General features: G+C 46.1%; 2 protein-coding genes across 2 annotated transcripts in view; one reads left to right on the forward strand and one right to left on the reverse strand.

The window, feature by feature from the left end:
* The window catches only part of IRAG2 (inositol 1,4,5-triphosphate receptor associated 2), a 179,302-nt gene that overhangs the window by 34,789 nt on the left and 121,606 nt on the right, over positions 1-22,907 (forward strand). Inside the window, 9 exon segments of the mRNA XM_068277999.1 lie at positions 1,126-1,176; positions 1,491-1,568; positions 2,192-2,248; positions 16,244-16,303; positions 16,482-16,546; positions 17,912-18,014; positions 19,275-19,415; positions 20,809-20,910; positions 22,732-22,895. Of these exon segments, the coding sequence (XP_068134100.1) occupies positions 1,126-1,176; positions 1,491-1,568; positions 2,192-2,248; positions 16,244-16,303; positions 16,482-16,546; positions 17,912-18,014; positions 19,275-19,415; positions 20,809-20,910; positions 22,732-22,895 (821 nt within the window).
* DNAI7 (dynein axonemal intermediate chain 7) overlaps positions 20,890-22,907 on the reverse strand; it is a 169,162-nt gene continuing 167,144 nt past the window's right edge. Inside the window, exon 17 of the mRNA XM_068278018.1 lies at positions 20,890-20,917. The gene's annotated coding sequence lies outside the window, so the exon portion shown is untranslated. The remainder of the gene's footprint in view (positions 20,918-22,907) is intronic.

Genomic DNA, 22,907 nt, shown 5'->3' on the forward strand with positions numbered 1-22,907 from the left:
ATCTGCGCATGCGCAGTAGATTTTTTAAATGTACTGCACATGCAGAGCGCTCACGGCTGAGCATGTGCATTGGCCGGTTGACTCGCCAGTTGGCCTGCTGGAAGAGGGTCGATGTGGGGGACTGAAGGTACATTTAGTGATGGCACAGGGCAGCTTCAGAGAACTGGAAGAAGCCCCAGGTAAGTTGGCCTTTTTTTTTCTACAGTTTAGGATTGCTAAAGAAAGTTGTAGATGCTGTAACTTCAAGAACAGAAATCCACATACCTCACAGCAATCCTCGCTATGATCCGAATTGGTGGCTATGTGATTACAATTGCAGCAGCCCTGGCTGGGATCTGATTAGACACAGACTGCCCTGTAGTTTTGGATGGTTTAGCTGCAATCACATAGCCTCTAATTCACACACCAAGACTGATTTCTCATGGCCCAATGCAAAACCTAATCACCTACTCATTTAAGTACCTGATATATTAAATGGAGGCTGCCATATTTATTTCCTGTTAAACAATACTAGTTGCCTGGCAGCCCTGCTGATCTATTTGGTTGCAGGTGTGTCTTAACAATACAATTTCTAGCGAAAAATCGTTCGAAATTCTGATTAGAAGTGAAATCGTTCACTACACCATCAATGAACCAATGTTTGCTTCCCATCTGTCACAACCAATAAGATGATCCAAATTTTGGTTCGATGAAAATCCAATTGGATGTCTATTTTTATAACCGTTTGTAATTGATTGTGCCCATCAACTGAGATTATTTACAACCAATCTGATCAGAATTTCTGATCGCTCGACTGATTTTTCGCTACAAATTGGACCGTTGGTGACTACCTTTAATCACACCAGAAACCATCTTGTCAGAAACACCTGATCTGCATGCTTGTTCGGTGTCTATGGCTGAAAGTATTAGAGGCAGAGGATCAGCAGGGTTGCTAGGAAATATGGCAGCCTCCATATCCCTCTCTTTACAGATGTCCTTTAAATAAGGAAAGTAAGTTGTACTGTGCAGCAGTGATGTGTGTGAATCACAAGGTTCCTTCTACACAATGATTTTTGTTTTGGTTTATTGAACGGTAGTTCCATTCATGTAGATGTACTGCATATTAAAACATTGCCTGTGTTTTAGGAAAAGGAGACCCTCTCTCTGATTCACCAGATCAGTTCCCTGCAGGAAGAGGTGAGTGCACCTGCTCTATCCATCCCTTCTTGTTGCACCTTCTACTTCTGCAGGTTCTGCCCAGCAAAGTTCCCCACAGTGGAAACCCCACCAGAACTCTGACGTGTATGATTCGTGCCCCCTGTCACCCTGAATCTCATTTACTGCACCATTTCCATCCATATACTGTAGGTAGGCCCTCCCTCATAACCTCTCTGAAATTGGGGTGTGGCCTAGTGAAGAGGTGGGGCTTGCACACATGTGATCAGCGCTCTGAGGAAAATTTCTCCAGAATCCTGCTGTGTGGGTTTTAACTCTCTTTTCATTGGTCTCAGAATCATCGGAGTGCCATTGAAGTGGATGAAGTCAGGAAGACCCTCTGTGATGTCTCTGACAAGGCTGCAGTTCTGCAGGTGCATAGTCACTAAAGCGTTACTCCCCCCTGAATGGATATTTGAGGGTTTGATGGATTCCAGTGGTGAGGTCTCTGCAGTTATGAGTGCCCAGCTCCACACATCTCTCACACCCATCACCCATGGTGAAATCTTTGCTCCTCTGGGTTCCCAGCTCTGTATACCTGGTGTACTCATTACCAAGGGCTCCCCTTCCTCTGATGGACTATTCCTTTATTATGTACAATATACATCTGGGTGGGTGGGAGCTGGGAACTATTGTCGAGGAGATTTCTCTAGAAACTATGGATGGTCAATGCGATGCAAAACAATTTTCAGTTGATGCAGAATTTTCATGCAAATTTGCGCAGATTGAAAATGGATCAATCAAATCTACCTTGATTTAATTGGTTCTTTTTACAAATTGCATACATTTGCATAAACATTTGCATAATTCTGCTTCAACTTGGAATTATTTGCATTGTATTGACCATCCCTGCTAGAAAACCCACAAGTAGCCAGAGGGTGACTCAGCCCACTCTACTTTTAATGAAGATTTTGCTTTTGTCTGGGGGGCTGTTTCAGCGAGTGTCTTCATAACTTTTCTTTGCATTTAATCAGTGTTTGTGTTCTTGTATTTGCAGCTGCAACTGACGGAGTTTGAGAACGCTCTGCAGAAGAGGGATGCCAGCCTGCTACTGGTGAGGTGTCGGGGATTCTCAATCTTTCACAAATACAGTATATTCTTGTTATAATAAACTCCAAGGGACCGGGAAAAGTGGTTTACTATATCAGAAGCTTACTATACCAGATATTGTCCTAGAAATGGCCCAGCATGCCATGGTACCTTCTTTGCTGCCTAGGACAAATTCTGTCCTCCCATTGGAGGTACAGTACACTTGCACATTTGGTGGACTACAAGGTTAAGTCTGTACTGCCAGTCTGGACAAATCAATGGTACAGTATCCAAGGCTCCTTAAAACTTGCAGCCATCACTGAATAGAGGCAGCCACTGGGTGGGACCAGCCTGAAGAAAGCAGCAGACCATGGGTTTCACACTGACCTATAATGCATGCACCGCCCACTGACATACGATGCATGCACCGCCCACTTTTTACTATATCCAGCATCACGTAGGGGCCAAAAGACATCTTTACTATAACAGAAGTTTTATTATATCTGGGTTTACTATACCAGGCATTGATCTCATAGACTTCTCATTGAGATTGGCCTGGACCTGGAGAGGTAGTTTACTATATCCTAAAGTTTATTATACTGTACCTTTTTTATTTTCACGCAAATGTACATAGATTCTATTTTTCTTTATGCAGCAATAGTAGCCGTGACAGTGTTTAGTATTAAAACCAGAATAAAAGTACATATGTATTTTATTTTTTTAAATCAGAAAGATATGACGTCTTAACGTGGAATGAAACTCCATATTAACTGAATAAAATAAATATCGTCCTCTTATTATTATTATTGATTTATAAAGCACCTACATATTCCGTGGCGCTGTACAAAGTAAGTAACAAACATGGCGTACATAATAATATAGACTATGGTATACACAAATATACAAAATACAGAATTGGTAATTACAGTGACAAAAGTAAAATGATTTAATAAAATGTATAATGAATTCCAAGACACAAGGTTGAGAGCTCTGCCCTTGTGAGCTTACAATCTAAAGGAATGGGGGAAACCAGAGGTGGGATAGTATACAATATTCATACTTAGAGGCAGCAGGGCCGGTTCTAGCTCCAATGGGGCTCTGGGGCAAAAGTATCTTGGGGCCCTCCCGGCCACCCCACCTCATCACTGTGCTGCTGTAGGTAGTTCCCCAAGTAGAGATAGCAAGCCTGAAGTCCCCCACTAGAGCGGTGAGACAGCCAGTTGAGCCAAACAGCCCAGACTCGCCAAAACACAGACAGCAGGCACATCCGATTTCCCCCCTGGGTGCGGTTCAGCCAGCAACGACAAGTGTTCTCCTCGCAGGCATGGACGCACAGATGTGACGTCCATGCCTGAGTCACATGGGGGGCGAGCACTGCGCTACAGCTGGATGCGTCCATGTAACACACGCAGCCAGCCAGGTTACCACGGAAACCAGGATGCTGTTGCCGCCACCACCAGGAGGAGGAGGAATCAGCTATGTATATAGCGTCGACTCCTCCCCGACTCGCGTCATTCACCTCCTGCACGCATCCCCATCCAGTCCAGGGCTGGACCAAATGCAGTGAGGAAGCGGCTGCCGGGCAAAGCATCCGGCAGCTGCCACGGCCCGCAGGACACACCAAAGTTGGCTCGCATTGGCAAAGGGGGCCCAGGGACTCTGGGGGCAATTTCCCCTTTTGCCTTACTTATAGCGCCGGCCTTGAGAGGCAGTGTGGTTTTAGGTAATCTAGTACAGCGTTTCTCAACATTTTATTGGTATGTACCCATTTTAAAACCCTGTACTCACCAAGTACCCCGCAGCATAGTAAACATTATCACAAGTCCCCCTTGGCAAATTTATATTTAATCGTTGTACGTGATAATTGGTTCTAAGCAATTTCCAAGCATTTACTATTGCTTTTAATTAGCTAAAACACTAATTTAGAGTTTAAATAAGATTTATTATTTTCTAAATTTGTTGTGGTTAAAGTGTACCTGAGGCGACATGTGGCATGATGAGATAAACATGTGAATGAACAGTGCAAAACATACTGATAACCAGGTTGTTTCACTTGTTCTATTTGGCTGCCTGAAAGAGTTAATTTTTAGACAAAGTGACAGCTTCTGTCTTGTCAGTACCTTGTCAGGAATATAGAAAACATCACTGATGAGTAAATTACAGTCATAAAAGTTTTCCTGGCAGAATACGACTTCTGAGGACAGAGGGAGATAAAATACATGAATTTTTGACCTTTTTCTAACTATGGGACACTTAGGCTGGCACTGAGCAGAGGCAACAAAACATTCAATCTAGTTTATAAATGTTTAAATATAAAATAAAGCCATGGGATATCTAAAAAAAGGTCATTTTTAGGAAAAGGAGGATAAATACAATTTATCACATCAGTTTATTTTCATCTAGGGTTCACTTTAAGTATATCCAACCTGAGAACCCCCTGGAGTCATCAGAAGTACCCCCTGGGGTACGCGCACCACAATTGCTTTCTTCAGGTCATAGTGTGTTTATCTTGTCCACAGGAAGCTTTCTGCTATTTGCATGCTTGGATAAGCTTGCTTCTGTAGAAAAACATTTTTTTTAATTTTGGAGATTACAACCCCCTTCTAACAATTTACTTTTTTTTTTTAGGGTGCCACCTGCTGGTAATGACTGGCAGCTTTTGTTAAAAATTTTTTTTAGATGACTTCATCATCTCCTTCTCTCTGTGCCAGTGAAGTTTATGGGTCCCGGGACTTGGTTACAGAAGTGTTTAGAAATGGAGGATTACAGCAGCAAAGCCAGAAGCTTCTCAGATTGTTGATTTATAAAACTCTGCTTCCTCAAGTAGAACAAAAAAGGAAAAAAAATCTAATCTTTTTAGTACTAAATGTAATACATTTTAGTATGACTGGAAAATGCCATAAATGCCATTTAAATGGAAGTGAGACTGTGTGAATGCTACCATTTTCTTCTTAAAAATAAGCCAATTTGCCTGGCTGTGAAGCCGAACTTTTGGCTTCAATAAGTTGTCACAGCTGGAAAAAGCATGCAGGCAATGGAGGCGGAGCACCTGGATCAAGCATATGCAGCCAGCAGAGGTGGAGGAAGCACCTGGAGCAAGCATGCAGTCAACCGAGGCGAAGCAAGAATGCAGCTGGCAGAGCACCTAGTCAACAGATGTTGGGGAAGCATCTGGATGGAGCAAGAATGCAGCCAGCACAGGGAGGGGAGGGGGAAGCACCTAGATCAAGCATGCAGAGGCACCTGGAGCAAGCATTTAGCCAGCAAAGTGGGAGGGTGAGCATCTGTATGAAGCATGCAGCCAAAAAAGGGGGTAGCACCTGTATGAAGCATGCAGCCAGCAGAGGTGGGGGAGCACCTGGAGCAAGCATGCAGCCAGCAGAAATGGGGCACCTGTAGCAAGCCTGCAGCTATCAGAGCCCGAGCACCTTGATCAAGCATGCAGCCAGCAAGGGCAGAGCACCTGGGCTAACGCAGCAAGCAAGGGCGGAGCACCTGGATCAAGCATGCAGCCAGCAGAGGTGGGGAGCATCTAGATCAAGCATGCAGGATAGAAGAGCTGGGTAAAAAGCAAGTAGGAGTGCCGCAACGCGAGAGTACTATGTATGCTTGCATGCAGCACTTTCAAGCCTATTGTACCTCAGCCCTCTCTACTGATAAAAAAAATCAGAATATTTGATTTTGCCAAGCATGACTGGGTCATGCCTGAAATTGGGCTTGGCGTGCACAGGGCTAAAAAAAAAAAAAAAAAAAACAGCAATACAGATACAACAATACAACACAACAATACAGATACAGCAATTCCAACATGAAACCATAACAAAGTAACACAGAGATTGCCTCAGATTGTACAAGGTGCACCGGTGCAATCAAGTTCTATCAAATACCAGCTTGTAGAGAAGAATTATCAACAGGTGGAGGGGGAGGGAAGGGGAGTGTATCAAGAGAGTTCAGAATGTTGGCAGGTGAGGGAAAGCAGCTGTTCCTGTGCCTTGAGGTCCTGGTAGTGATGGACCTAAACCTCCAGCCCGAAGGGAGCAGACTACAGAAGCCTGGGTGTGAGTGATCGTTGGCCATCTTCAAAGCTCTGGTATTGTAGGAGATGTCCAGATGGGGGAGTGGTTTCCTGATCATCCTCTCCGCTGATCTGATGACCCTTTTGTAGTTTGCCTGTCGCTGGCAGAGGAACCAGCGTACCAGACCAGGGTGGAGGAGCAGAGGACAGATTCTGTTGTGGTGCAGTAGAAACTTGTCAGGAGTTTCTGGGACATACCAAACTTCTTCAGTTGGCGGAAGAAGAATGGCTTTTGCTGGGCTTTCCTCTGGGTGGAGGTGATGTTGGTTTTCCAAGTCAAGTCCTTGGAGATGATGGTGCCCAAAAGACATGCACAGGGAACTATTTCACCTTCCGTGCCCTCTATGCAGATTGGTGATGGGCTAGGGACGTGCTTCCTAAAGTTGACAATCACCTCAACGGCTTTTGTGGTGTTGAGGACCAGGCCATTCTTTCCCTGCACCAGTGGCAAATTTTCTTAACCTGGTGGCGGTGCTCTTGCTCATCATTTTTGGTGATGAGGCCAACTATGGTGGTGTCGTCAGCGAACTTGATCACCTTGACAGAGATAGCCGTGGATCTGCAGTAGTTTGTATATAGGGAGAACAGAAACGGCAATAGTACATAACCTGGAGGGGCCCCTGTGTTGGTGGTCCTTGGCTGTAAGAGGATGGTGCCTAGATTAACTGTCTTGGATCTGTTACTGAGGAAGTCCGTGATCCACAGGCATATGGGAAGGTGGACCTCAAGCGCAGCAAGGTTTTTCTGTAGTATTTGGGGACTGATGGTGTTAAAAGCTGAGCTAAAGTCAAGCAGGAGGATCCTGGCATATGAGTCTGATCTATCCAGGTGGTCATTGGTGAACTCCAGGCAGATTTTTATGGCGTCGTCAGTGGGCCTGTTCATCATATACGCAAACTGGAACGGATCCAGCAGTGCTTCTGTGGAAGTTTTTAGGAGGGGCAGAATCACGCTTTCAAGTCTTCATGATGACAGAAGTGAGAGCCACAAGCTGAAAGTTTTTGAGGTCAGAGACGCCCTTTTTTTTTTTTTTTTTGTGGTATAGGGATGATGGTGGACATATTAAAATATGCTGGAACTTTGCCCACCTGGAGCAATTTGGTGAAGATGGTGAGAATGAGAGCGAGCTACTGTGCACACGTTTTCAGACAGGCAGGTAACGCCGTCTGAGGATGGATGCTCGGAAAGCCTCAGGCCCAACCTATGCCGCAGAACATTGTCCTCTTTCACAGCCAAAGGTGGTAGGCATGGTTGTGGGACAGAGGAGGGAGCAGGCTCTGGACGACCTGCAGGTGACTCCTGGTTCTCAAACCTGCAGTAGAAGTCACTGAGGCTCTTGGCGAGCTCAATGCTGGGAGTTGGGTGCTTTGGCTTGTAGTTAGTGGTGGTCTTAACCTCCCTGGCAGTAAGCCCATGCTGAGCACGGGCTATGCCGCCGGGAGGCACCGCTCAGGCCTCGCTGGGCCGATTTGCATAATTTTTTTTTTTTTTTTGCTGCACGCAGCTAGCACTTTGCTAGCTGCGTGCAGTGCCCGATCGCCGCCTATCCGTCGCGCCGCAGCCGCCCCCCCCCCCCCGACCCCATGCGCTGCCTGGCCAATCAGTGCCAGGCAGCGATGTGGGGTGGATCGGAGTCCCCCTTGACGTCACGACGTCGGTGACTTCATCCCGCCCCGTCGCCATGGCGGGGGAAGCCCTCCAGGAGATCCCGTTCTTTGAACGGGATCTCCTGATCTCCGATCGCCGGAGGCAATCGGACGGGCTGGGGGGATGCCGCAGAGACTTTGTCTCGCTACATGAAATAGAATTTTTTTTTTTTTTTTTTTAAACCGCATTTGCTGCCCCCTGGCGGATTTTTAATAAACCGCCAGGAGGGTTAAGCCCCTTCCACCTGGCTTGTGAGTCATTTAAAGGACTTACGAGGCCAATACTTCAGAAAAAAAATAAAAAAAGTTATCCACCTGTGTCAGCTTGTCAGGCACGGAGGACGCCGTCCGCGCCCTCCGTGCCGTTCCGCCGGGTCCCCGCCGCTCCATAGCCCCCCGAACGGTCCCCGACCGCGTGGCCCGGGTCGGGCTCTCCAGCCTGTACTAAGATGGCGGCCGGAGCTGGCCGTGGCTGCGCAGTACGCATAGCCGTGGGTGCGGCTGCGCAGCTCTAAGGCCAACCCCCCGATCCACGCTACTGTTACGTGGATCGGGGGGTTGGCCTTAGAGCTGCGCAGCCGCACTCGCGGCTATGCGTACTGCGCAGCCGCGGCCAGCTCCGGCCGCCATCTTAGTACAGGCTGGAGAGCCCGACCCGGGCCGCGCGGTCGGGGACCGTTTGGGGGGCTATGGAGCGGCGGAGGGCGCGGACGGCGTCCTCCGTGCCTGACAAGCTGACACAGGTGGATAACTTTTTTTTTTTTTTTTTTTTTAAGTATTGGCCTCGTAAGTCCTTTTAAGGAAAGGTTCCGTTCTATTTTTTCCGAATAGCTCTTTTTGGCAACTCTCAGCTCTCTTTTTAGAGTGTTTTATACTCTTCTGTAGTTAGCTTGATTGCCGGACTTGTACGCTGCTTCCTTGTTTCTTCACAGTTGCCTTAGTTTGTTTGAGAAACAAATTTCCAGTGGGTCCGCACACTCTTAAATACCAAGTCCAGTTTATTCAGATACGTGACACAACCATTCCAAGAACCAACGAATAGTTTCGAGGCCCCTAGAGGTCCTTTTTTGTCAAGGTAACAGTACAGAATGGTAACAATGTGCTACATTGCAAGGGTGATATATAACAGATTCTTTTCACAAAGCCACACCTCAAACATTCAAACTTGCCGCCTTCATTAACATAATTAGCATGTGTCAACATTTCCATTGTTTACATGTTATAACAGGCACATACATCATTCATGTTGTCATGGGCACCTCAATAGCAAGTGACAATGAGATCTTTACCTCTACTGTACATCAACTGGATTTCAACTGGGTCATTCTTCATGTATACCTTTTCCCATATAGCAATGCACACTAGTTTGTAACAACTGTCGCCTTCGTAGCCGTTAGGGCGGAAGTCCCGCCTCACTCTAGCCGTGGTTAGCTCCGGGACCTTGCGAGATAATTCTCGCTGGTCTCCGGCGCTGTCACTCGCATATTGCTGTCACCGCCCCTCCAGGATCACAACCTCCAATCAGAGCGAGGTCGCCCGGCATCCCCGTGATATTACTGGTTGCCGGCCTATCAATTCGCCGCCTAGTGCCTCCTCCCCCTGTTTGTTTGAGAACCATGGTTTGTTGTTCAGATAGAGTTTGAAGGTTTTCGTTGGTATACAATAGACCTCACAAAAACTGATGTACAGGGATACGTTTTCCACCCACTTGTCTAAGTTTGGTGCATCCAGGGCCTTCCAGTCCATACAGTCGAAGCAGGTCTGGAGTTTTTAGTTTGGCATCATTTGACCATCTGGTGGACTTAAAGGTAACCAGAGACGAAGCACCCTCATGTATTTTACTATATATATCAGTGGGAACATTAGAGAAAACACCTACCTTGCTTTCTGTTTCATTATTTACTGTTCATATTGCTTCTTATCACCCCTGATAAAATCCCCTACTGAGCATTCAGTCTAGCTTTGTTCAGGAATCTTTATAGCTGAGTCTTTTTTTCCCAGAGCGTCCCTGGGACAGCACCCCTCCTCTGAGACTTGTCTCCCCTCCCAATTCTGGACAGGAAGCTATTAAACAAACAAATTTGCATAATGGACAGCAGTACATGTATAAATACAAGCCACTTACAATGATCCTCAGTTGTTTTTCCTGTCCCGGACAGGAGCGGATGGAGGGGTCTCTGTGCTCCCATGTCAGGTGGCAGGTGCAGCGTGTGGGGCAGGCAATGACGGGCTGAGCAGGGGACTCAGTGTGCTATGCGCCCAGCGTGGTGGAGGCTTCTCCTTGGAGTGCGGAAGTTTTATGGACGGCAGAGCGCTAACCGGAAGTTCCGGCGGAAGCGCGATGACGTCATGTGCAGGCGTCCCACATGACTGGTCACATGATCAGGCCTGATTGCAGGCCCGCAGCGGTGATCATTACGGCGATTGGCTGCTGGACACAGAGGCAGCTGCTGGCAATTAAGGAGGAGGAGGGTAAGATTTAAAAAAGATCTGTTGTTTGTCCATGACTCAATGCTGTTTGGTGGATCATGGAGGACGCCGCAGGCCTTTCCTCACTGCAATCTGCAGGGACTGGCTCTGAACCCTCTCTGGTGAGACATTGTGTTTTTTCTGCGGAATATGCTGTTTAAGTTACACTGAGGGGACTGATAGTTTTTTTTCTTATCTATATATTTCAGCCTAAACTTCCAAAAGCTGACAAAGATAAGGAAAAGGATAAATCATCTCAGTCCACTCTGAGTAAACACTCATCATCCTCCAAAGAAAGACGATGTGCTATCTGCAATAATCGCATATCCTCATCTGCTCCTTCATCTAAGAAATTATGTCAGTATTGTACAGATAAAATTGTCAAGGATGAATCCCCAGTAGTTTTCAAAGACTTAATGGGATGGATGCGCTCGGAGATGTCTTCAGCCATAAAAGAAATTAAGGATTCTGCTATAGCATCATCCTCATCAGCTGTAGCAGATCCTATGGAAGACATCCCCCCTTTGGAGGGCACTTCCCCTATGGAGGGCACTTCGGCTATTCCTGATGTCACTATCCCTCTACCTTCCCTATCTGTTCCTAAGAGAAAGAGGGGAGAGGATTCAGAGGAGTCAGAAAATTCTGGGGAGAAGGGTGAAATATCTTCCTTTGAAGAGATTTCCGCTGAGGATACATCTGATAGACCAGACAAAGGGCAGAAATTTGCTTTTTCTCCGGACCTAATGAAGAATCTGTTATCTGATATGCATACGGCTATGGGTATTACAGTTGAACAGAGGACTTTGACACCCTTGGATCAGATGTACGAAGGTTTGTCAGATCCCCAGTCCAGTTTTATCCCAGTTCATTCTTCTCTAAAAAATATGATTAAGAAGGAGTGGGATGAACCTGAAAAGAGAGCCTTTTGGCCTCGGTCATTAAATCGTAGATACCCGTTTTGTGCGGAGGACCAGAAATTCTGGGGTACATCTCCCAAGCTTGACCCATCTTTTTCCAGGGTGTCAAAGAAAACAGATTTGCAGTTCGAAAATTTTGGAAACTTAAAGGATCCAATTGACAAAAAAGCGGATAATCTCCTCAGAAGAGCATGGGAGTCCTCATCACTAACTTTTAAACCTGCAGTAGCTTCAACAGCAGTGGGTAGGTCCCTGAAATACTGGTTGATGGAAACACAGGACAAGATTGCTTCTGGTGTTCCTAGGGAGGAGATATTAAAGGACTTTCCAAAACTATTCAATTCCACCAATTATCTCACTGATGCAGCAGATGATACGGTGAAGTTGACAGCCAGGACCACTGCTTTAGTAAATTCTGCTAGACGTGGTATATGGGTAAAGACGTGGCAGGGAGATAACTCTTCCCGCTCTAAATTATGTAGTCTACCTTGTGAGGGGGAATTTCTTTTTGGCTCTAAGTTAGAGCAGACTTTGGAAAGAACTGCTGATGCTAAAAAGAATTTTCCTGTTAAAAGGAGGACCTTTCCACCCAAACGCTCCTTTCGTTCCTCTAAACCTGAACAAGACCCCTAGACTTCATCGAGAAAGAGATGGGGTCCAAGTAGGCCTCAGAAAGCCAAATCAAATTTTGCCCATACCTCCCAGCAAAATAAACAATGACGTCAGGATCCCGGTGGGGGGAAGACTGGCCCATTTTTACGAGCAGTGGCTCCTTCTTCCTCAAAATCTCTGGTTACAGAAAATTGTGTTAGAAGGGTATGCCATAGAATTTCAGTATTCCCCCCCCCCCTCGAAGGTTCTGGGTAAATCAAAGGCCAAAGACAGAGATTCAAACAATGGCATTACAAAACGAAGTGACTATGTTACTACAAAAAAGAGTTATCAGAGAGGTCCCATCATGCCAGAGGGGTCAGGGATATTATTCACCGGTCTTTCTTGTAAAAAAGCCTCAGGGGGAGTTCCGCTTCATCCTCAATCTGAAAGGGTTGAACAAGGCCGTAAAATATCGAAGATTCAGGATGGACAATATCACCTCTGTTATAAGTCTGTTACAGAAGGATTGCTTTCTGGCATCATTGGATCTCAAGGACGCCTATCTACACATCCCGATAGAGCTACAGTCTCAGCAGTTCCTAAGATTTGCCATCAGCATTCAGGAAGAGGTAAGGCACTTCCAGTTTAACGCTTTACCTTTTGGATTAGCCTCGGCTCCTTGGTTGTTCACGAAGGTCATGTCCGAGGTCTTAGCTGTTTTGAGGAAAAGGTCTATTAATGTTTTGGCCTACCTGGATGATCTTTTGTTTTGGGGTGACTCAGTAAATTCCTTGAAAATCCAGATTAATTCAGCTCTGGAATTGCTCCAATCTCTAGGATGGCTTATTAACTGGTCTAAATCATCTATTCAACCTAAACAGACTATGGAATATTTAGGTTTTGTTATTTCTACTTGTGATGAGAAAGTGTTTTTGCCTCAGAGAAAGATAACTGCTATTCTTAATACTGTTCTTTCTTTTCAGACCACAGGTGCCATTACGCTAAGAAGGGCTATGTCGGTTCTAGGCCTTCTAACCTCCTCCTTCCCTGCAGTCCATTGGGGACAACTCCATTCAAGAATACTGCAAAATTGGATCCTAAAGAATTGGAACAGAAAGGTGACGTCCTTAGAAAGAAGATTGCTAATTCCTTTCAGAGTAAAGGCAGCTCTCAGCTGGTGGCAGAATCCAGTTCGTCTGTCCGAAGGTCGACCGTGGTTTTCTCCAGTCGAAAAAATCATGACAACAGACGCCAGCTCCTGGGGATGGGGGGCTCATATAGACTCACTACCAGCACAGGGTCAGTGGTCCACTTTGATGAAAGGAAGATCGTCAAACAGCAGAGAGTTACAGGCAGTATGGATGGGCCTACTTCACTTTTGCAATTACATCAGCCACTGTCATGTTCTAGTACGTTCAGACAACGCCAGTGTAGTGGCGTACATCAACAGGCAAGGAGGAACGAAAAGTCATCTTTTATGGTCTCAGACCTCAAAAATCCTATTGTGGGCGGAGAAAAATCTAAAATCCATCAGAGCAGTGCATCTGAGGGGTGTAAACAATTATCTTGCGGATTACCTAAGCAGATCGGCTCTAAAGCAGGACGAGTGGACCCTGAACTCGGAGGTTTTCCAGGAGATCTGCATGACATGGGCACATCCAGAAGTGGATCTATTTGCAAGGAGGAGCAACGCAAGGTGTCAACTCTTTTGTTCCCTATGGCCCCAGGACAGGCCATGGGCGATAGATGCCTTTTCGATAGACCAAGTTTCGGAAAAATTGTTATCCTTGAAGATGGCATTTCTTCTTGCGATTACTTCGGCAAGAAGGGTAGGAGAGTTACAGGCTTTGTCAATTAAGCCTCCCTACTGTATTATTTCAGAAGACAAGGTTACTTTGAGGCCAGATATTGCCTTCCTTCCAAAAGTAGTTTCAACTTTTCACAGAACTCAGGAGATATTTCTTCCTTCATTTTGTGAGAAACAGTCTAATGAAAAAGAGAAACAGCTTCATTGTCTGGATGTCAGAAGGTGTCTACTTCAATACTTGGAGAGGTCTAAATCATGGAGGAAGACAGATGCTTTGTTCATCCTGTTTGCTGGAAAGAATAGGGGGCTCCGTGCATCAAAGCCAACTATTGCTAGATGGATAAGACAGGCTATTCTAATGGCATATCAATCACAGGGTAAGGTCCTTCCAACAACTGTCAAAGCTCATTCTACAAGAAGTGTCGCAACCTCATGGGCAGAGAGGGCTGGAGCTTCCATCGAGCAGATTTGTAGAGCGGCTACCTGGTCCAGCCAGAACACATTTGTAAAACATTACAGACTAAATTTTTTATCAAGTGGTGATCTAGCCTTTGGTAGAAAAGTTCTACAGGCAGTAGTCCCACCCTAATGAGAATCTTGTTTATCGTCTCAGAGGAGGGGTGCTGTCCCAGGGACGCTCTGGGAAAGACCACACTTACCTTCGGTAAGGTCTTTTCCAGTAGTCCAGGGGACAGCACCCCTACTTTCCACCCTATGTGGGAAACTATTAAGAAGAAATTTTGCAAGCATCGTATGGTGAGTCCGGGTCATCTTTGTTATTACTGAGGATCATTGTAAGTGGCTTGTATTTATACATGTACTGCTGTCCATTATGCAAATTTGTTTGTTTAATAGCTTCCTGTCCAGAATTCGGGAGGGGAGACAAGTCTCAGAGGAGGGGTGCTGTCCCCTGGACTACTGGAAAAGACCTTACCGAAGGTAAGTGTGGTCTTTCTGTGCTGTCTTTTCAAGCCCAAGCCTGCCCCCTTGTGGCTCTGCTCAGGAATCATTATAGCAAAGCCAGACTGAATGCTCAGTCAGGGATTTTATCTGGGCTGATAAGAAGCAATCTGAACAGTAAATAATGAAACAGAGAGCATGGTAGGTGTTTTCTCTAATGTTCCCACTGATATATATGGTAAAATACACGAGAGTGCTTCGTCTCTGGTTCACTTTAAGGGCCAGTTTTGTGGTTTCCAGTTGTCTCCTGTGAAAGTACTGTACTCCTGGGAATGATCTATACATCCCTACTTGTATGCACAGTATTCTGGCAGGTGGAATGAGCAACTGCCATTCAGTAAGTGATTTTGAGAATCAGGAAAACCCAGAGAATCCCCATGAGGAGATGGGCTAAACCTGTCAGATCTGTCAGTTTTACAACTTATTGTGACAATAAGTGGGAAAAAAGTGTGTTTATGCATAGTGTATACAATTTAAAATTGCTTCAAACATACCTTTTTAAATGTTTGTCCTTTTTAAGGACAACTGAGGTGAGGGGTGTATGGAGGCTGCCATTTTTTATTTCTTTTTAAGCAATACCAGTTGCCTAGCTTTCCTGCTGATCCTTTAGTCATAGACCCCGAACAAGCATGCAGCAGATCGGGTGTTTATGATATTATTGTCAGATCTGACAAGATTAGCTGCATGCTTGTTTCTGGTGTGATTCATACACTACTGCAGCCAAATAGCTCAGCAGGACTGCCAGGCAACTAGTATTGTTTAAAAGGCAATACATACGGCAGACTCCATATACCTCTCACTGCAGTTGTCCTTTAAACATCTAATGCTGGGGTAGGGAACCTATGGCTCAGGAGCTAGATGTGGCTCTTTTGATGGCTACATCTGGCTCACATACAAATCAGTAGGGTTGATTCACTAAGCTACACTGCTCAAGCAGCACAGCTTAGTGTGGCAGAGTAAGTAACATTTTCAAATTAGGCACCTTACTGCTGTAGCATGCACTACTCACTTACTTGCACTACCCCAAAACCAACGGCCACTCCAATTGTCCCACCCTGGACCCTGTCAGGTCCAGTGACTTTGTAGGATGAGATACTCACTCACACTTTGATTGGCCCAATAGGCTGCCTGTCACTTGACAGGCAGCCTATTGGGCCAAAGTGCAAGCTGTTAGTCAGTCTATCTCCTGTCTGGCTCTTGGGGAAATTGCTGATGTTGCTGAAACTCAAGAGAAGCTGAAGACGTGTCTGACACTTCCGCTGCCCGGCGGATCAACTGTATACACATCACCATGGCAACAGGGATGTGAGCCCTCTGCTGCACTGTCCCAGTTTGAAACATGTTGTATGGCTCTCACAGAAATACATTTTAAAATATGTGACGTTTATGGCTCTCTCAGCCAAAAAGGTTCCTGGCACCTGATCTAATGCTTTGTATGTAACCTGCAGATAATTAAGCCATTGAGGGCAAGATGTAAGTGGCTTAGTATAAACTTGCAAGTATATAAATAATGGGATGGGAAAATAATTGCTGTTTCCCTGTTGTGTTGCAGAAGGATCTATATGTGGAGGAGTTGAAGTCCACCGTGATGGAGTACAGCTCTGTCATTGAGGTAACATCAGATGACGTATGGCCAGATCTTTTTCTATATTCAGGCAGATCGAGGCCAGCATCTCCATCTATGTCGAGACACTTTGTAAACTGCAGCATTTTATTTCCATTTCTGGTGTCTACAAACGTCCGGATTGTTTTGTTTTCTTGTGATTTATCGCTTCTGTTTGACCTTTCAGAACTTGAGGATCGAGAAGAGCAAGTTGGAGAGTAACCTGCAGCAGATGGAACAGGAGCTTCTCTCGTACGTAACGCTGGGGTCACATGACCAAGGGCCGCCACCCCTACACAATAAATAGAATAGAAATTGGGAGTATTATGATGATGAATGTCACACAGGTGGTCTGTGAACTTCTTGCTTTTTTTTTTTTTTTTTTTTTTTTTTTTTTTTAAGTGGCGATTAGGAATGATCAGTGTGATGCAAATATTTCCGAGTTCATGCAGATTTGTGTACATTTTAATGCAAATATATGCAGCTTGAAATTGGACCAATCAATTTAAACCTGGGTGGGGCTCCAATTTCAAGCTGCATATATTTGCATAAAAATGTACATAAATCTGCATGAACTCGGTGGTGATAAATGGAATGATGGGGATCTTCGGCAAATGTCCCACAAAATCAGTGGCCCATACCCAATAAAGGATTTTCATGGGCGATTTTGTGCGATGAACACTTTTGTGCAACATCGTTTAACGAAAATCGTTTAAACGATGTTTAACACGCGCCACTCGCAGCAATCATTCATTTTTGAACAACCGACCTGTCCGATTAAGTTGTTGAGGATGGGAACGATCGTCATTGACTTGAGTGGGTTTTGGCTCAATCGTTTGCCCATTCGGCCAGATAACCAGGGAAATGATCGTTTATCAGCTGAGATCCCCGATCCATCTGGCCACATCTTCTGGTGGGTATGTAGTTTAAGGGTGACCGTACATGGCTTGATTTTTGGCATCAATACAGTACTTGGCTGATTTGGATGCTGCAACATGGCCACCCGAACGATTGTTGCAATTGATTGCTAGCTAAAATCTGTCAGGAGGATCGAACGGACATGCAGGAAGATCTCAGTTGCAAGGGCTAATTTGGGGATGGGGCGGTAATGGCATTAGATTTTCCTGATGACCAACAGATCCCTGGTCGGTCTCCCTTTTTTCCCACTAGTAAGTGTTGCATATTCACTCGTCTCTTTGGTGCAACTCCTGCCCACTGTAAGAGCCTTTACCATGTGACACCGCTGAATGTACACTACATGAGATGTTACGTGTTACACAGGAGGAGGTGTGTCAGCTTGACAGGTGAGCATGCGGCATTCACCATGTGCCTGTGGGGGATATTACATGGATGGGCATTGTGTGCTGAGCTGTATGACCCTGCAGCGTGGCTTTAAAGCAGCAGTGGCCTAATTTGTGTCAGCACCTGGCTCAGGGGCCCTGGGGGGAAATTTTGGCTGCAACAATAGACCCCTTCTGCCATTTTTTGATTGGGGCTGTCTACTGGGGGGCTCCGAGGTTAATTTTTTAGATGTAAACAATGTCACCCCAAAAAAATAAATATAGATAGATATTTTTATTTTTTTAAATCCGCTCTAACTTATTTGTTTCTCTTTAGGAATGGTATTAATTCCCCCCTTACTCACAAGCTGAACCGCGTCCTCAGTGGTGGTTTGAACTCTCTGCACACAGAGCTGGAATTCGCTCAGCAGTCTGCAGAGGTATTGGGCAGGGCCACAGTAATATTCACAATAACTAAGGCCAGTTGGCTAGAGTGTGATGTCATGCTGTGTCTCACACACTGACCCCTCTTGCCGGGTGACCAGGTCTCACTCACTGACCCCTCTTGGCATGTGACCAGGTCTCACGCACTGACCCCTCTTGGCATGTGACCAGGTCTCACGCACTGACCCCTCTTGGCATGTGACCAGGTCTCACGCACTGACCCCTCTTGGCATGTGACCAGGTCTCGCGCACTGACCCCTCTTGTCAGGTGACCAGGTCTCACTCACTGACCCCTCTTGGCATGTGACCAGGTCTCACTCACTGACCCCTCTTGGCATGTGACCAGGTCTCACGCACTGACCCCTCTTGGCATGTGACCAGGTCTCGCTCACTGACCCCTCTTGTCAGGTGACCAGGTCTCACTCACTGACCCCTCTTGGCATGTGACCAGGTCTCACTCACTGACCCCTCTTGGCATGTGACCAGGTCTCACGCACTGACCCCTCTTGGCATGTGACCAGGTCTCGCGCACTGACCCCTCTTGTCAGGTGACCAGGTCTCACTCACTGACCCCTCTTGGCATGTGACCAGGTCTCACGCACTGACCCCTCTTGGCATGTGACCAGGTCTCGCGCACTGACCCCTCTTGGCATGTGACCAGGTCTCGCGCACTGACCCCTCTTGGCATGTGACCAGGTCTCACGCACTGACCCCTCTTGTCATGTGACCAGGTCTCACGCACTGACCCCTCTTTTCATGTGACCAGGTCTCACTCACTGACCCCTCTTGTCATGTGACCAGGTCTCACGCACTGACCCCTCTTGGCATGTGACCAGGTCTCACGCACTGACCCCTCTTGGCATGTGACCAGGTCTCACGCACTGACCCCTCTTGGCATGTGACCAGGTCTCACGCACTGACCCCTCTTGGCATGTGACCAGGTCTCACGCACTGACCCCTCTTGGCATGTGACCAGGTCTCACGCACTGACCCCTCTTGGCATGTGACCAGGTCTCACGCACTGACCCCTCTTGGCATGTGACCAGGTCTCACGCACTGACCCCTCTTGGCATGTGACCAGGTCTCACGCACTGACCCCTCTTGGCATGTGACCAGGTCTCACGCACTGACCCCTCTTGGCATGTGACCAGGTCTCACGCACTGACCCCTCTTGGCATGTGACCAGGTCTCACGCACTGACCCCTCTTGTCATGTGACCAGGTCTCACTCAACTGATCCCTCTTGTCATGTGACAGGTCTCCGCAGCAGAATGGACGTTCCCTTCTGGTCGGACGTCTACTCTTGATGTGACATTGGATCGGGAGGTGCTTCTGCTGCTCCAGGGACCTGGACACGAGCAACTAGCAGCTGAGTTTAAAGCGATTCTGCAGACGCTGGTAAGAGCGAGATTTGTCGCTGACGGGTTGTAAACTGTTTTTTTTTCCTATAATAAAAAATTCAGAAATCATTGAAGGTTGAAAATTGTAAGAGATTTGAGTATTCCATATGGTCTTGTTTCCTTTCCCATAATAGGATTTAAAGGCTAGCCTTGTGCTGCTGCTAAGATTCAATAACAGTCACTGCAAGGAGGAAGGAGTGTCAAGCAGGGCCACCCTGATACAATGATAAAACATTTCCAGTAATCAGCAGCAATGGCCCTACTTAGTAATTTGATAACATCACCAATATGCTCCTTCCTTTATGCAGTGACTGTAACAATTACTTATCAGCGGCACAATTAAGATAACAGCCTCTTCCTATATTGCTGGCAAAGGCAAGAAATACATTCTAAAGGAATAGGGGGAAACGAGGAGGGGTACTATTCAATAATCATAGAGGCAGTATGTTTTTAGGATATCTAGTAAGAGTGCAACTTGACCCTAGGTCAAAGGGGGAATGGCTTAAGGTAGAGCATATGCTTGTTGGAGAAAAGTGAGTTTTGAGGAAGCATTTAAAGATGTCAAAGGTTGGAGAGTGACAGATGTGTTGTCAGGGGATTCCAGAGGAGGGGTGATGCACATGAGAAATCTTGTATACATGAATGCAAGGAGGTTTATTCTAGAGGAGGACAACAGAAGGTCATGTGCAGATTTGAGATTGCGGTTGGGTTGGTATCTGGAAACTAGTGAGGAGTTCAGGGGAGAGAGATTATGGAGAGCTTTGTAGGTTAGGGGTTTAAAATTGATCCTCTCCGTAATTGGCAGCCAATGAAGAGCTTGTAAGAGAGGAGCAGCAGAGGAAGAGCGAGAAGAGAGATTAATGAGCCGAGCAGCCAAGTTCAGTGCAGATTGGAGAGGTGCCAGTCTGTTAGCTGGTAGTCCACAAAGCAGTATGTTAAAATAGTCCAGACGAGCCAATCAAATGGAGTTGGGTTACCAACCACTCATAGACTTTTTACATGGCTTGCTCCTCCGCTCCCCAAAAAATACAATGGCATGTATTAGCACTCTGGCAAGGTAATGGAACCCTTAAAACCCTGGGAATGTGTTGTATCCTTTGCATCTATTAAACTATAAAGACACAGTTCAAAAATGCCTTGTTCTGTTGACATTTAATATTTTTAACATTGGCTAACAAAACCCTGAGTAGTAGTATATGAAGAAATGTGTGATTGCCCAAATAAGGGCCAATGTACGGCGACTCTGAGGGACATCAGCGAGGATTGTTCAGTATAGTCTAGTATGTTGGCACTATATGAACACTGGGAATAATAATGACCCAAACCTTCTTTATATTAATAGTCTTCTTCTGTTCTGATCATTTCCTTTCCCCTGCATTTCTTCCTTGCAGCAGGAGGACACATGTGCGATAACCGATCAGGTCCTGGTGTCTTTGCAGCAACTGATAGACTCTGATATCGATGTGAAGGATCTCTCTGGGAAGATGCTGGAGGTAAGACCTGTTGGAGGACAATAACAAGTGAAGTATGTTCCGATGTTAGAGGAGGAGCAGAAATGCAGACATTAAATCAACAAACGTTGATTCTGGTTATACCGTTAAAGTAATTGGGAATAAGAAAAATAATCTATACATACCTGGGGCTTCCTCCAGCCCCCTCCAGGCTGATCACCACCACTGCTGTGCTCCTGTCGCTGGGAACATTCTCCATGCAGAGCACTCACGGTGACGGGAATACATGTGGCGAGACTGCGCCTGCGCTGACTGGGCCAATTGCTGAAGAGGACAGGTACTCTTTAACTCTGACTGTACAAGGTTTATTGCAAGCTTTGAAACTTTACGTTTCCTTCTGTAGGCATTATACGGAACTGGATCAGAACCATACTGTACTGTTCTGATGCAGTCTTGTATAATGGCCGAAGAAGAAACTTAGTTCTGTAAGCTTGCAAATGCAGGCTAATGCTCGGCCAGTGTTCCGTTCTGATGGATCACTTCGGCCAAGTGACCATAGATAGAATTTCCCTCCACCGTGCGACTGTGAGAGCACTCCCACGACATTAGCCCAACCTGCCCCCTGCATTGAGAAGTACGCATCCCTCGCTTGCAAGCGAGCAACATGTCTGCAGAGTCTGACCTGCGATGTGCCCAAGCAATCAGGCCTTATGCTGGGTACTCACGTTGAGATTTCCCGTTCGATTCTCGGGATCGAACGGATCGATTTGATTATTTCAAACATGCTCGATTGGATTTCGATCGTTTTTTTTTTGTCAAGTATGCAAAATCGATGGCAAGAACGATCGAAATCTGATCGAGCATGTTTGAAATAATCGAACCGCGAATCGAGCGGGAAATCTCAACGTGTGTACCCAGCATTAGACATACACTAACCCTCAAATATTTAGCAGTTGTATGAGTATTGGATCCTTTTCCTCAAGGGTAATGTTTTTCTTTTTGTTTTCCAATTATTTTTTAGAAGAAAGTGCCTTGTTGTGTGTCATTGTTCTTATTTTTGTAATTACTATTTTTGTAAATATTCTTTTCTACCCTGTTCCACCTTTTGGAAGATTTTTATTTATTTAACTATTTAGTCTTCTGTGTATTAAGCAAACAGACCTAGAGAATGTGGGGGTGTTGTGCACCAGCGCCTGTATTATTTGCTCGGGTGTGTTGTTGGTTTTTTTTTTGTTGTTTTTTTTTATTGCCACCTGCGTGAGATTGCATTGTGCACTATGATTTGCAGGCCGAGAGACCCCCAGCCTGAACCCATGCAATTTGGCGTCTGTGTATGAAATCGTCATAACTGCCATAGACTGACTGATCTCTGCAGCACAGGAGTCTGAGTATATGTTGGCTAGCAGACCCGTCTGCAGATGTTATTTTGGGGCTTAGTTTTGCTTAAAGGATTCTGACGTTGTAATTAAGCAGTGTCCTTTACTTACCCGGTGCTTCATTCAGCCCCTGTAGTCTTGTAGATCCTTCGCTGTCCTCCCGGTAGAGCCCTTGACTTAGCTAAGTTACGCACTGCTGCACATGCGCTGCTCCGGAGGTGCGCCTCCTTGATTGCGCTGCCATTGCCAGTAGCATTCTGTGCATGTGCAGTTTAAGACTCCGGTTATCGCATGCAGAACAATGCGCAATGTAGCTGAGTTTTGGCCTTTTCGGGGCCGCACAGCGGATCAGCGAAGGGAAACTGGAGGACAGCGAGGAGCCTACAAGATTACAGGGCCTGGAAGAAGCACCCTGTTTAATTACAACTTGGGTATCCTTTAAGGACCTTGTGTTATCTTTAAAATAAGGCTTCCTGTCTCCCATCAGGTGATCACGGCAGATCTGAAGCAGAAGCGGGTGAGCTGGGAGCAAAAGCTGAAGCAACTGGATGGACACCGGGAGTCTTTAGACGGCGAGTTCATCAAGTTGTCGGGGAACGTTCGACGAATGAAGACTGAGCTGCTGCACCTGAAGAAGGAGCTATCATCCAGGTAAGGGTTATG

Source organism: Hyperolius riggenbachi, chromosome 3 (genome assembly GCF_040937935.1).
Source record: "Hyperolius riggenbachi isolate aHypRig1 chromosome 3, aHypRig1.pri, whole genome shotgun sequence".
In the NCBI taxonomy this organism is placed as follows: domain Eukaryota; kingdom Metazoa; phylum Chordata; class Amphibia; order Anura; family Hyperoliidae; genus Hyperolius; species Hyperolius riggenbachi.